General features: G+C 42.4%; 1 protein-coding gene across 1 annotated transcript; it reads right to left on the reverse strand.

Moving 5' to 3' along the window:
• Window positions 1-796: 796 nt before the first annotated feature.
• LOC120638018 (cysteine-rich venom protein pseudechetoxin-like) lies at window positions 797-14,281 on the reverse strand. Its single transcript, XM_039910089.1, has 4 exons — window positions 13,103-14,281; window positions 5,352-5,471; window positions 3,682-3,772; window positions 797-1,167 (listed from the first exon to the last, which is right to left on the reverse strand). Exons 1-4 carry the CDS (start codon window positions 13,157-13,159, stop codon window positions 1,001-1,003), a joined length of 435 nt encoding a protein of 144 aa, XP_039766023.1. The 5' UTR covers window positions 13,160-14,281; the 3' UTR covers window positions 797-1,000.
• Window positions 14,282-15,636: the final 1,355 nt, after the last annotated feature.

Consider the following 15,636-nt stretch of genomic DNA (forward strand, 5'->3'; position numbering starts at 1 on the left):
GAACGGAGGGGACAGTTTTCTTTTCTACTTGGGCCATTCAAGGGTTAGTGAACTGGAGCTTTAACTGGAGCCCTGCACTCATCCCATTCTGTTCAGAACCTTTCCTTCTTTCACTGTCCCTCACTCCTGGTTCCCTTTCTGTGCTTATGGCCTCATATTTGGTTATCTGCCTCAGTCCCCCATTCTTCTAAGGGTAGTCCTGGCTCTTTGATATCTCTTGGAAATACAGTAGATTGGCTTTGGGATTCTTCTGCCATCTCTTGAGTTATATGGGGACTCTTGGGCCTCTGAATTTTCCCACCCCTGCCACCCATCTCGCCAACTGGAGGCCCAACTGGGATATCCAAAGATCATGGTCTTTATTCGTAAATCTCTCTTCCAGTGCTCTCTCATCAGATCTTCCATTCAGTTGATCCACAGCCTGCAAGAGCTGGCAGGAGAGCCTGAAGTGTTGGAGGTGGGAGAGAGGGCATAAGGAGGGTCATGACTGGGTCAGGAACATTAAGGAATTATCTCTGGGGTCAGTAAAGCTCACATGACTCCACATGACCACCCACGCAGCACGCAGCACCCTTCACTAAACCCATTTCAGACAGATTGGGATCTGAGTATTCTTCTAGCTCTTCAGGATAGGAGATTCCACAAATGCTGACTAGTTTAGAGAAAAGTAAGCTAAAATCTAAAACTTTCCTCCCAATTCATTTCCAAAAGACGTTTTTCCATCGATACTGTCATGCCTTGACCCTGAGACATGTGCAAAAGATTGGAAATTGATGTCTGAACTTCTTGCCCCGACACTGGCACCTTAGGGATTGATTTGGATCATGGCATTCAATCTCTCTGAGTCTCAATGTGCTCATCTGTGAAAGTGGGTGCCATCTTTACCTCCCAGTGATATAATCAGGCCACCTTTAGGCTAAGCCACCATTATCACCTCTATTTCTTCAGCATTTACTGTAAGCAGAGCACTGTCCAAGGATCTGAGGAATGGAGAATGGCACTACCCCAGCCCCAATCTCACCTGACTATAGAGATTGACTGATGCACCTCTTCCCGATGCTGTAGTGCTGTTGTTGAATTCAGCCATGGAATTTTGCCATTGTTGAATTACTTCAGACCAAGGATTTGGAGAGGTTGACATGAAAAAATTTTCATTGCAGGTGGTATCTAAGAGAGAGACCCCTCCTTCCATTTAGTGGGATAAAGCAAATATGGAGGAACACCCCTTTCTGCATCAAGATTGAGATGTCTTGAGATGCAAAATAAAATCATTAATGCACGTGTGTAAATCCTTATAACTCCTTTGGAAGATATGCAGAGAGTTGAAGGACTAGAAGGTCAGTGTGTTATATCCCTAGCAACAAAGGCAAGGACAATTTCTGGATCTAGGCCTAATCTGATTTTAACCTTGATGTTGGCTGAATATTCTCTTTCCAGTTCTCCTAATTTTATACAAGATTCTTCAGCATCTCCTCTGCAGGATCTTCTTTCTTATGCCTCCCACTGTTGGATGGGATCAAAGCTTACTGCTGCAGATGGTTAATGCTGAAGCTACTATCTCAGATTTATGCTGACAGTTCTATAGTCCACTGTAGGCACCAGTATTGATTGAGCCCCCACTATGCAGAGTGCAGAATCAAATGCTGGACTGAGAACAGAGAAATCTAGTAATGAAATGTAAGTCAGGAGATTTAAATTAAAGATTCAGTTCTGCCATCTGTTACCTTGGGTTTAACCTCTTCTGTTGTTCATAATTATCTCTTATTTTGGGGCCGACTCTCCTTGATCATTTTTGTGGGTATTTCTATGCATGCAAACTAGGATACATACACAGTGCCTTGTTGTTTAAACTAGCTTATTTTCTAGCAGGTCAACTGATTTACACTGGGCAAACCTAATGAATGTTATGTGATCTGTCTCCCACTGATATCCCACTAAGGTTGGTCCTGACTTCCTCACTTGGCTTGGTCATTTGGAGAAGGGGCCTTGAGGTGCTTGAAAGCTAGGTTCATTTGTATTGCAGACAAAATCTGCCTTATTATTCACCTCTCAATTTGGGTGTTACTAACTCTTTTGTCATAGTTCAGGAAGGCTCTTTTTCCTTGGATTTCTAATCATCTTGACCCCTCTTATCTTATTTCACTGATTTCCTTCTACAACCCAACACCCTCACTTCACTCCTCTATCGCCAACTTAATCTCTCTATCTTGATCTCTTTTATCTTGCTGCCAACCCCTTGCCCCCGTCTTGCCTCTGTCCTGAAACTCCTCCCCCTTCATCTCCGACTGACGATCACTCTCCCACTTTCAAAGTTTTACTAAAATCACATCTCCAAGGGGCCTTCCCCGACTAAGCCCTCTTTTCCCCTACTCCCTCTCCTTTCAGCATTACCCTTGGATTTGTACCTTTCATTCACCCCACCCTCACCCCTACAGCACTTATGTACATATCCATAATTAATTTTAATGCCTGTCTTCCCCTCTAGACTGTAAACTTCTTACATGTCTACCAAATCTGTTATATTGTATTCTCCCAAGGGCTTAGGACAGTGCTCTGCATACAATAAGCACTCAAAAAATATGTTTGACTGAAGAATTTCCTGCAAGACTGCCTTTGTGCAGGCTTTCTGATTAGCCTAGGGATTCACCAGATTAACTGATGCTGCCAGTGGTTGCTGGGAAAACTTTATTCATTCTTTCATACTATGCCTGAGTGCTGGAAAACTGATATTTCCCTGAGCATCCCCAGGCAACAGCAGAGAAAAACATCAGGAAAAGAGATTGTAGACCGTAATTTCCTTCTGGACAGGGATCACCTCTACCAACTCTATTATACTGTATTTTGCAAGCCCTTAGCATAAAGCAAGCAATCAGAAATGCCATTGGCTGATTGATTGAAAAGAGACTGGGGAAGTCTGGAATTCTGTTTGTGAACTTAAACTCCTTATAGACAGGGGAAGTGTCTACCAACTCTGTTGTATTGCACTCTCCCAAGTGCTTAGATATGTGCTCTGGACACAATAAGCACTCAATAAATATTACTGATTGGTTGATTGATTGGCATTTGCAAGATGGTTCTTGGGGTGGGTCCTGCATGATTAGCTTGTCCCAAACAGATTCTGGTCACAAAAGGAATATTCCCCAAGAAAATCCTACTGAAAACACACTTGGTCCCATGCAGAGCAGCATTCTATCTTAGCACAGGTATCCAAGTTATGGAGTTCATTCCTATTTGAATGGAATGTGTATCTTTGATATTGATTGATCGATCAATCTTATTTTGTGACTGCTTATTGTGTGCAGAGCACTGTACTCAGTGCTTGGGGAGTATAACACAACAATATAACAAACACATTCCCTGTCCACAGTGAGCTTACAGTCTTACAGTTGTAATTTATAAGAAGGGTTCGTTCACACCTGTCCACCAACTCACTGTAGTGGTTTCACATCTCTTGGCTTTCCAGAAGGAGGATGAAGAACAGAGAAATCCTTTCACCCCAAGCATTCCAGGATGAAACTTCTTCTTTGGCAATTCTTCTATACTTACATTACCGTGGGTGATAACATGTCTGTATTATCACATGAAACACAGTGCACCTCAGGCACTGAAACACTGAGAATTTTGTATTACATGGCATAGTCATTGTGACATCTCATCTAGAGGGATGACATTGCTACATACTCTTAATACGTCTCTCTTCTGGAGGGCTGGTGGTCAGAGTGCATTTCTCTACCCAATTCTTTGCATTCTTTGCAGCTTCTTCATTCCAAGCCTTGAGAGAAAGGAAATGCATTGACTTCTAAAACTATTGGGCCAATTAGTTGAATAAGACTATGTAAGATTGGAGCATCCTTGTTATCAGTATTGAGAGGCTGCTTGGTTCCCAGCACTGGGCTGGTCTCTCTGTTTCTGAACTGGTTGCTGGAGCTATAGACTGTAAGCTCCTTGTGGGCTGGGGTCAAATCTAAGTCTATTTTATTGTACTTTCCCAAGTGCTTAGGACAGTGCTCTGCACACAGTAAGCACTCAATAAATACCATTTATTGATGGATTGATTGATGGATTGATTGATTGGAGGTCTGGCAGTGGCAGGAGAGCATCAGTTTGGGGAAATAGTCCCAAAATAGACAATATAGTTTCCTCAGGGATTAGAGCTGGGGTTCTAAGTTCTGGATGTTTGCACTATGCTTATAGGGCCTTGGGAACTGAGACATGGATATCATATCTAGGCTTCTACAGTAAACGTCCATACTAGAGCCATGAGACACAGGCAGTCTGGACCCTAAAAAAGTTTCACCTATGTCATTTCAGAGGATGGGGCAAGGAGGTAGCAACAGTTGGTTAAATGATGGCTTGTTTTTTGTGTACTCTGAATTGGTATTTGTGTTGCTTTTGTATTTGGTTAACCTGAATTTATGTGTGCATATCTCTAGTTACATGTACTTAGTACAGTGGCTGGCACACAGTAAGCATTAACAAATACCATTATTATTATCATTATTATTATAAATGACTCTTATACCTGTTCTTTTTCTCTCTCTTTATATTCCCCCTCATTTTTTTTCTCTGCCCACCTTTTTTCTTACTCTTTCTTCCTCTCTACCCTTTCCTTTCTCTTCTGCTCTCCTCAGCATCTCCCTCTCATTGTCACTTTCTTATGAGCCTTTGTCAGGGATTGTCTCTATTGCTGTATTGTACTTTACAAGCTCTTAATAAAAGCTCAGCACATATTAAGTGCTCAGTAAATATGATTGAATGAATTAATGAATGAATGAAATTATTTTCCTCATCCCATTCTCTAACTCCATCTCTCATCTTGAATGACTTTTCACACTATTACCTGGGGACCCCATTCCCTTGGTGGGCTTGGTTCCCCTCTCATTTTGATTCCCTAAAATGTGGTCACTTTAATTGCCTGTGAGAAAACGAAATTGTGTTTGTACTTTTTGGGTGTCCAATCTGTGTCCAACCTAATTTGTTTGTATCTATCCCAACACTTAGTACAGTGCCTGGCACATAGTAAGTGCTTAGCAAATACCATTATTATTATTATTTTAATGTGATATTTCTTTCTTTAAATCCATATTAAATTGGAAGGACTTTAATGGTTGGAATTTCAAAGAGGTAGTCCACTCAGATCACTAGTTTGGCAGTTTTAATAGGTAATGGGATCATAATACATTTGTCTTTAAAAGACTGCGAGTCCCATAAGGGGAAGAGGCTGTGTCCAAACCACTTTGCTTGTGCCCACCTCAGCGGTTAGTATAGTGCCTGACACATAGAAAGCACTTCACAAATACTACAATTATTATTTCAAATAACTTGAGTGGATTACAAATGAGTTCTCTTACCATCTTCAGCATGTTGCTAGCAGTTGGATTCACATGTCTTCTTATTTCATTGAATTCATCAACAATCTCTTTTTGGACAGTTGGGTTGTTAGTTTGCAAAGCTGTAAATGAAGGGTCTGCCTGAAATACAAAAGTTTTTTTAGAACTAATTTATGGGGACATGCATGTGTTTGTGCTGTGTGGCTGTAGGTATGCCCATGAATGTAGATGAGGCCTCAGAGGGTGAGGCAGGAGTGATTGCTGATATGAATCTTAGATGAGCCAATCAAGATTTGCTTCTGATGTAGTACCACATCCTTCTTGGCTGTTGGTGCTTACTAACACTCATGTAAAGACTGCAGGAGAGTGGATGCCAGCCAGATTACTATCTGGGTAATTTTACACTAATCTAAGATGCTTCATACAGTTTAATTTGAAGGAGGCGTGCCCTCCTTCTTGTCCTTAGCTGCAGTTACATCCTATATAGGCAGATAAATTGCTGGTTTCCAAACTCATGGAGGTCCATAAATCATTTTGCTGTCGCAGATAAATCATGGTTACAGTGGAATAAGCCAGGACTCCTCCTCTCTGTCCTAAATGGGGTGACTGGGGGATCAGCATTACTGCCAGGATCTCGGGGCCCCTGGCTGCCTAGAGGAGATCTGACTTCAGTTAGGTAGACACCCTGGGTCTATGCTGGGCTTGTCTACTTCCTTTAGACTTATGAGCTATGGTCTCTGAGTCATGGACAATGGCATCTATCCACAGGGATTGTCACTGGTAAATTCTGAGAGTCAATTAGAGAATAAATTAGTTCTCCATGAATGCATTTCTCTGTAACATTCAATCATTTATTCAATCGTATCTATTGAGTGCTTAATGTGTGCAGAGTACTGTACTAAGCCCTTGAGAGAGTACAATACAACAATAACTGTAAGCCCGTCGATTAGACTGTAAACCCGTCAAAGGGCAGGGATTGTCTCTATCTGTTACCGATTTGTACATTCCAAGTGCTTAGTACAGTGTTCTTCACATAGTAAGCACTCAATAAATACTAATGAATGAATGAATGAATGAATAAAAAGGCACATTCCCTGCCCACAACAAGTTCAACTCGGTGCTTAATTTTTTTAGGAATGATGCCAGGGCCCCAAATGTCCCCATTCCAATGGTGCCACTTGGGTGGGGTGGGGAATGTTGAAGACTAGAAGGAGCTGGGAGAGTACTGGCCTGGAACTAAGGGAAGTATTGGCCTGGGAAGTAGCTTGACCTAGTGGAAAGATCACGGACCTGTCAGGGGACCTGGGTTCTAATCCCTGCTCTGCCAACTGTGATCTTGGGCAATTCATTTAACTTCTCTGTGCCTCAGTCTCCTCAACTGTAAAATGGGGATTCAATACCTGTTCTCCTTCCTTCTTAAACTGAGAGCCCCTTGTGGGACTGGGATTATGTCCAACCTGATTAACTTGTATCTACCTCAGTGCTCAGAACTGTGCTCGGCACATAGTAACTGCTAAACAAATACTATAATGAAGGTACTTGTGATTTCTTCCAAGGTGCCAGGGTTGTACCAGAGTTACTCTTTAGTACTGGGAAGACCCAACACCAGGTCAGCCCTGGAATCATTACATTTCTAGACTCATTTCATTTTAGGAACCATCTCCAGTTATGAAGATCAGAGACAAACTCATTGTATAGAGACCAACTGTATCCAACATTCATCTCTGATTAGATTGGAGAAGGCCTCCAGTCTATTTACAGTTACTAGTTTGTCAGAAAGGGTATCCAATCAGAGATGGCTGCCATCTGAGAAACATTTCCTCTTCCCCCCTTTCAAAGCCTTCTTGAGGGCACATCTCCTCCAAGAGGTCCCATTTCCTCTTCTCCCCTTCCCTTCTGCATCTCCCTGACTTATTCCCTTTGTTTAGTCCCCCTCCCAGTCCCACAGCACTTAAGCACATATCTGTGATTTATTTGTATTAATGTCTGTTTCTCCCTCTAGATTGTAAGCTCATGTGGGCAGGGAATGTGACTGCTTATTGTTATACTGTACTCTCCCAAGCACTTAGATCCATGCTCTGCACATGGTAAGCACTCAATATATATGATTGAATTGAATGAATGAATGATTCTGATGGTAGATGGGTAACTGATGATATTACTGAAGGTGACAAAATGTTTGTTAACATTGGATTGAGGGAGCTAAAATTTAAAGGGGTTGGATCTGGACAATAGAAACATGTTGCTGTTATAATTATATTTAATTGTTGAGAAGCAGTGTGGGCTAGTGGAAAGAGCCTGAGCCTAGGAGTTAGAGGACCGTTTTTTAATGGTATTTGTTAAATGCTTACTGTATAGTTAACACAGCACTAAGCACTTATTCATTCATTTAATTGTATTTATTGAGCACTTACTGTGTGCAGAGCACTGTACTAAGCACCTGGAAAGTACAATTCTGCAACAGATAGAGACAATCCCTACCCAACAATGGGCTCACAGTCTAGAAGGGGGAGACAGACAACAAATAAAACAAATAGACGGGCATCAATAGCATCAAAATAAACAGAACTGTAGATATATACACATCATTAATAAAATAAATAAAATAATAAATATGAACAAATATACACCAGTGTAGTAGGGTGGGGAAGGGGGTAGAAAAGAGGGAGGGAGTAGAGGTGATGGGGAGGGGAGGAGGAGCAGAGGAAAAGCGGGGCTCAATCTGAGAAGGTTTCCTGGGGGAGGTAAGCTCTCAGTAATAATAATAATAATAATAATGTTGGTATTTGTTAAGCACTTACTATGTGTAGAGCACTGTTCTAAGTGCTGGGGTAGATGCAGGGTAATCAGGTCGTCCCACGTGAGGCTCACAGTTAATTCCCATTTTACAGATGAGGTAACTGAGGCACAGAGAAGTTAAGTGACTTGCCCAAGGTCACACAGCTGACAAGTGGCAGATCTGGGATTCTAACCCATGACCTCTGACTCCCAAGCCAGGGCTCTTTCCACTGAGCTGCGCTGCTTCTCAGTAGGGCTTTGAAAGTGGAAGAGAGTTAGTTTGGCAGATGTGAGGAGGGAGAGCATTCTAGGTCAGAGATAGGACGTGAGCCAGGGGTCGACGGTGGGACAGGCAAGCACAGGCACGGTGAGGAGGTTAGCTGAAGAGGACCGGAGTGTGTGGGCTGGGCTGTAGAAGGAGAGAAGGGAGGTGAGGTAGGAGGGAGCAAGGTGATGGAGAGCTTTGAAGCCAATAGTGAGGATTTTTTGCTTCATGCGAAGGTTGATAGGTAAACACTGGAGATTTTTGAGGAGGGAGGGTGACATGCCCAGAGCATTTCTATAGGAAGATAATCTGGGCAGCAGAGTGAAGTATAGACTGAAGTGGGGAGAGACAGGAGGGAGGGAGATCAAAGATATGATGAGAGATTGTACCAACAAGGTAGTGGTTTGGATGGAAAGGAATGGGTGGATCTTGGCAGTGTTGTGAAGGTGAGACCAGCAGGTTTTGGTGATGGATTGAATGTGTGGGGTGAATAAGAGAGCAAAGTCCCCATGTGGGACACAGACTATGTCTGATTTGAATAACTTTTTCCTTCTCCAGTGCTTAGAACAGTGTTTGACACATAGTAAGCTCTTAACATACCAATACTAATAGTATTTTATAATGAACTAATAATAATGCTAATTATTATAATACTGGTATTTCATTCATTCATTCAATAGTATTTATTGAGCACTTACTATGTGCAGAGCACTGTACTAAGCGCTTGGGATGAACAAGTCGGCAACAGATAGAGACAGTCCCTGCCGTTTGACGGGCTTACAGTCTAATCAGGGGAGACGGACAGACAAGAACAATGGCACTAAACAGCGTCAAGGGGAAGAACATCTCGTAAAAACAATGGCAACTAAATAGAATCAAGGCGATGTACAATTCTATGTAGCTCCACAGGATTGATTTAAGGTGACTTCTGGTGAGGAAACTAGCTCAGAAAGTAACATTACTTGCCATTTTGAGATGAACTGTTCATTTCTGGGTAATTTGCAATAAATTGGTAAATTGAACCTCTACAGAGTAATTTATTTTAGAAATAGCCTAAGAATTTAAGCTGTGTAGCAATTTTCTAAAGGAAAGGCTTAATCATTCACCTGAACAATTTACTGCAACCCTCGGACAGAAACAAAATATAATAATTACTTTCTCTCAAACCTCAAAATATGGTAGCCTACCAGAAGTAAGAATGCACTCTAACCCAATTTCCAGATGACTCTGACCCAAAGAAGACAGGAGATTGCATCTATTCCCTTTGTTCCTTGACTGAGTTTTCACACATGATGCCACTAATTCCCAGAAACCTCACTGCTGGCAGCTCTGCTCAGGGACCTGATGTCATGGGAATTTGCCCAGGCTGCTGGGTAGAGGCATTTCACAAGTGCTTAGTACAGTACTCTGCACAGAGTAAGCACTCAGTAAATACCACTGATTGATTCCCATCCTGAAGCAGCATGGCTTAATGGAAAGAGCATGGGCTTGGGAGTCAGAGGTCATGGGTTCTAATCCAGATTCTGCCACTTGGCTGTGTGACTTTGAGCAAGTCACTTAACTTCTTTGTGCCTCAGCTACCTCATCTGTAAAATGGTGATAAAGACTGCTAGCCCCACGTGGGACAACCTGATTACCTTGTATCTACCCCAGCATTTAGAACAGTACTTGACTATAGTAAGTGCTTAACAAATACCATTATAATAATAATAACGGTTACCCTCTGGAAAGTACATTTTTTAACCCATGACAAAACCACAGGAAAATGAATATCACAGGTATATTTACTGAATTTTGAAACATTTGTTCTACTGTAGGAGCATGCAAATGGGTTGTCCTGAAAGATATTATTTCATGATTTTGAAGATGACTGTGGTCTCCTAGGGAGAGAGAATGTAATAACAGGGGAAACAGACCCCAGGCCAGTCAAGATCTCCCTGACACTGAGCAGCGTCGAGTTGTTTTACCTATGTAGAGACATACCTCGGTATCACTAGTCTTTTTTAGGACTTGTATTTTTGAGCCTGTTTCCAACAAAATCTTACAAATGCAGAGTGATTTTCACGCTTTCAGGAATTTCACTGTATCGGGATTTATTTGCTTTACTCAAACTACCTTCCTTTGTCACACAAACTGACATTCTCAACACCACCCTCTCTCCTGAACTCAACTCACCCCCTATCCTTAAGCCCTGGATAACCTCCACAGTTTGTTTCCTTTGCTCCTGCACACAAGCTGCAGTGTTGCAGTTGGAAATCCAGATATCAGGCTGACCTTGTTCACCTTAAGTTTGTCTTTGCCTGCTTTAACTCTTCCCTCTCTTCTGCCTGGCAACATTATTGCTGAATCCTTATTGACTCCTGTGTCCATTCCCCTCATGAGTTGTTTTAAATATTTATCTCTCTCCCCAAACTCCCTGTCCCTTCTATCTCTTACCTCTAATGACCTGACCACATACTTTTTTTATGAAATTGAAACCATTAGGCATGATCTTCCTAAACTCTCCATTGGTCCTCTTTGGTTCCTCTCTCCTCCTGCCTCACTCCTCTCCAGTCCCTCCCTCCTTCTGCCTCTTCTTTGACTCTCCCATATTTTCCAGCAGCATATCAAGAAAAGACCTCTTGCCTCCTCTCAAAATCTACCCACTCACTGGCACCTCTGATCCTATCCCTTCACACCTTATCAAAACACTTGTCCCCTCCATTCTTACCACCCTGACTACTATCTTCAAGAGCTCACTCTTCAGTGACTCCTTCCTCACTGCTTTCAAACATGCCCATGTCTTCCCATCCTAAAAAAACCTTCATCCCATAGTTCCCTCCAGTTATCACTCCATCTCCATCCTACCAATACTCTTCAAACTCCTTGAGTGGGTTGCCTACACCCATTGCCTAGATTGACTTTCTCTCCTCCAGTTCTCTCCTTGACCTCCTCCAATCTGGCTTCCACTCCATTCACTTCACAAAACTGCCCTCAAAGTTCACCAGTGATCTCCTTCTTCCCAAGTGCAACAACCTGTACTCTATTCTAATCCTTCTCAACCTCTCAGCTGCCTTTGACACTATGGACCACCTCTTTCTCCTGGAAACATTATTTAACCTTGGCTTCGCTGACACCCTCTTCTCCTGGTTCTCTCTCTGGAAGCTCATTCTCAGTCTCTTTTACGGGCTCCACCTCTGTCTCCCACCCCTAACAGTGGAAATCCCTCATGGCTCAGTTCTGGGTCCCCTTCTATTTTCCATCTACACCCACTCTCTTGGCAAACTCATTCCCTCCCATGGCTTCAACTACTATTTCTATGCAGATGATTCAGATCTACATCTCCAACCCTGATCTTTCTCCTCGGCAGTCTGGTATTTCCTCCTACCTTTGGGACACCTCTTTTTGGATGTCCTGTCGACAAATCAAATTTAACATGTCCAAAAGAGAACTCAACATCCCAGCCAAGACTTGTCCTCCCTCATCTTTCTCATCACTGTAGACAGAATAACCATTCTACTTGTCTCACAAGCTCATTACTTTAGCTTTATCCCTCTACTCATTTCTCATTTCATTACTCATTTCTCTAATTCAACCCACATGTCACCAATTTCTGTTGGTTCAAACTTCACATCACTAAAATCCTCTTTTCCCTCTTCATCCAAACTGCTAGTACATTGATCCAAGCACTTATTCTATGCCACCCTAACTAATGCATCAGCCTCTTTGCTGACCTTCCTGCCTCCTGTCTTTCCCCACTATAACCCATACTTCACTCTGCTGCCTTGGATCATTTTTTTTAAAAAAATAAAACTCAGTCCATGTTTCCCGACTCCTCCAGAACCTGCAGTGGCTCCCCACCCATCTCCACATCTGACATAAACTCCTTCACATTGGCTTTAGTCAATCAAGCAAACAATCAATAATTCAGTGGCATTTATTGAGTGCTTACTGTGTGCTGAGTGCTGTATTAAGTGTTTGGGAGAGTACAACAGAGTTGGTAGACACCTTTCATGCCCACAATGAGCTCACAATAGCACTCAATCACCTTGCCCCATCCTATCTCATCTTGCTGATTTCCTACCACACCCAGCATGTTCCCTTTGCTCCTCTAATGCCAATCTACTGCCAACCCCTCTCCCATGTCATGCCTCTGATCTGGAACACACTTCCTCTTCATAGCCAACAGACAATCACTACCCCCACCTTCAAAGTCACCTTCAAAGTCTTATTAAGGTTATATCTCCTCCAAGAGGCATTCCTTGACTAAACTCTCAGCTGCTCCACTCTCTATCCCTTCTGTGCAGCCTTTGCCCTTGGATATGCACTCTCTAAACCCTTGATAGTCACCCCTTTCTGAGCCCTCTGGCACTTAGGTACGTTCCTTTAATTTATTTTAATGTCTGTCTGCCCCTCTAGTCTGTAAGCGCTTCACGAGCAGGGAACATAACTACCAATTCTCCTAAATTGTACTCTTCCAAGCACTTAGTCAGTGCTCTGCCTATAGTAAGTGTTCAATAAATATGATTGATTGATGATGATTTCCCTTGGATTCATACTCTGCCTGACTACAAACATCCAGTTTTTCAAATGACCTTAAACTTTGACTGGTAACTTTCAGTTCCACAGGAGAATCATCCTCTGACAGAAGCCTGACAGGGTTAAAGGACTGGGGGCAAATGTAAGTTCAACTAGCCAATGAAAACAGGAAGAAGAGTGTCAAAGCCCGCTTACAATGCTCCACACATACCGTTCCAACGGCCTGGTCTGTTACCACGATCCAGTACACGACTGCCAACAAAATCATCTCTGAAAGATCAATGAAGAGCTTGTCAAGTCTCTATTCAAAAACCACCCTAAAAGTCCTTCGTCAAACAATCACATGGGAGCTTAGATCCTGAGGGCATTTAGAATGAGGCAAACAACCTTCCACTGGGGGCTGAGATGGTACCCAGCTTGGTACCTGGGTGATATCCAGATGTTAGCTGAAGCAGCCATTTGTCCTGGTGGATAAGGATGTTGGGGCGAGGAGGCTCCTCCAAAGAATCCAATATACTCCCTTTCCAACTTGTTCTTAAAATTGTAGGGCAGAAAGAGACCCCCAAAGTCATCTCATTCATCCCCCTGCCTCTAGAGTAGGTTGGAAATGAATCTTCTGAGGAAAATGAGTTAGAATGCTTAGTGGGAAGAGCATGGGACTGAGAATCTGGAGAACCATTCCAACTCTTCCGCTGGCTGCTGTGTGACCCTGGAAAAGTCATTCAATCTCTCTGGGTCTCAAAGCTGTAAAATGGAGATAAGATAGATTGGTGAGCCCTATGTGGCAAATGACTCTATCTGATCTTGTAACCTCAGGGCATAGCACCTAGTAATGACTTAAGAAATGCCATAATTATTATAAAGATGAAAATCATTCCTGGGGAAAGTTTTTAAACCATCAGTGCTAATCCATTTCAGTGCCCAACCACTATTGTAACAGAAAGTTGTAGAAATGTGTTTTCCAATGCTTACATTACCAGGTACCTTTCTACATCGGGCCTATGTCCTCCCTCCAGTGACCTCACTTTATTAGAAAGTTTTTGAAAGCAATTTCTACTTCCTCTGTTACCCCTTCACTGCCTGATTCAGTACTTTACACACAAGAGGCATTCAATAAATGTTGCCAACTAATTTAAGTCTAGTCTAGATTTCCTCTTGCTCTGTACTCAGTGAAGAAGAGAACAGCTGAAAACTACCTCTTCCTTAACTATATATATGAGAGCTATTTCTTCATATTAACCTCGATTTGACTTCAGTCTTTTCTCCTTTATACTAAGCAATTCCAGTTACTTTCATCTATAGGTTCCTTGTAAAATAAACCTAGAGTCCTAAGCTTGTTTTTTTTTTAGTATGTGACATTTGACAAGAACGAAACATTTTACTTGCATCATCACTGGTAGTAACGGTCTGTTGCCGAATTGTACATTTCAAGAGCTTAGTACAGTACTCTGCATATAGTAAGCGCTCAATAAATACTAATGAATGAATGAATAGTGCTGGTAATAGCAGTAGTAATAGTAATAGCAGCTGCATTTATTACAGGCCCACTGGGCATGTGACACTGTTCTAGGCACTTGGGAAATACAGAATAAAGAAGTGACCCATTTCCTTCCTATATGAAGCTTACACTTTAGTGGGGGAGACAGAAGCAGAGTGGCCTAGAGGATAGAGCACAGGCCTGGGAAGTCAGAGGCCCTGGGTTCTAATCCTGGCTGGGCCACCTGTCTGCTATGTGACCTTGGAAAAGTCATCTAAACTTCTATAAGCCTCAGTTACCTCATCCATAAAATGGGAATTGAGACTGTAAACCCTATATGGAACAGGGACATTGTCCAACCTGATTTTTTTATAGCTACCTCAGTGCTTAGTATAGTTCCTGATGCACAGGCAGTGCTTAATGAATACCATTGAAAGTAATGAAAATATTTACATCTTCACACTATTCCCATGAAGTAGTTGGGTGGGAATTGGTACCAACCCCATTCAGAGATGGAGAAGAGAGATCTGGAAATACCAAGAAGTTGATTTGCTCAAGATTCCTGGGCAGATTAGAGGCATAGCCCACAGTGAAATTCAGATCTCCTGACTCATACACCATGGTCTCTCTCTGCTACCCCCTTCAAATATCTTGTTTTCATCAGACTCTTCCTCTGATAACCTTCCTGATGCAGATACAATTTGATTCCAGAGCTCTGATAGAATCAGAAGTAGTTGACGCTTCTGATATCCCTTTCTTCTTCTCTTCTCTCCATCTCCCCATATCAATCCTTCTCTCTCAAACTCAAGTCCTATATAGTTGGGGATTGGGAGGAAAGGATATAAGTCTCCATTAATTGCTTTTCCTTCCCCGATCCCTGCTGAAATCGAGGGCTGGGCAAACATCTAATTGGTAACCATACCAAATTTCCACTACCTCCCTTTGAATGTCCCGTGCCCCCTTCCCTGATAGTGGGCCAGGGTGCTAGCATACTCCTGGACATTCCTCCCCAGTATAGTCTGTTTGTCACCCAACCATTATTTGCCATCTGCTGAGGATGCCTGCCAGGCCTGGGCTTTAGAGGACGACACCTGGAATATGACCTGATAATCAATACCCTATCAATAAAAGCATAATAGCTGTTGAAGACTAGAAAATTTTCTACCCAAGAACCCTCTCATTATTAAATTATTTCTTACCTTTGATAGACATATCTGAAAAGTAGACAGTCTTCTGTCTATAGGAAGATGTAGTTATTTTGGACCCGT

The sequence above is a fragment of the Ornithorhynchus anatinus genome, chromosome X1 (genome assembly GCF_004115215.2).
Source record: "Ornithorhynchus anatinus isolate Pmale09 chromosome X1, mOrnAna1.pri.v4, whole genome shotgun sequence".
NCBI lineage: Eukaryota > Metazoa > Chordata > Mammalia > Monotremata > Ornithorhynchidae > Ornithorhynchus > Ornithorhynchus anatinus.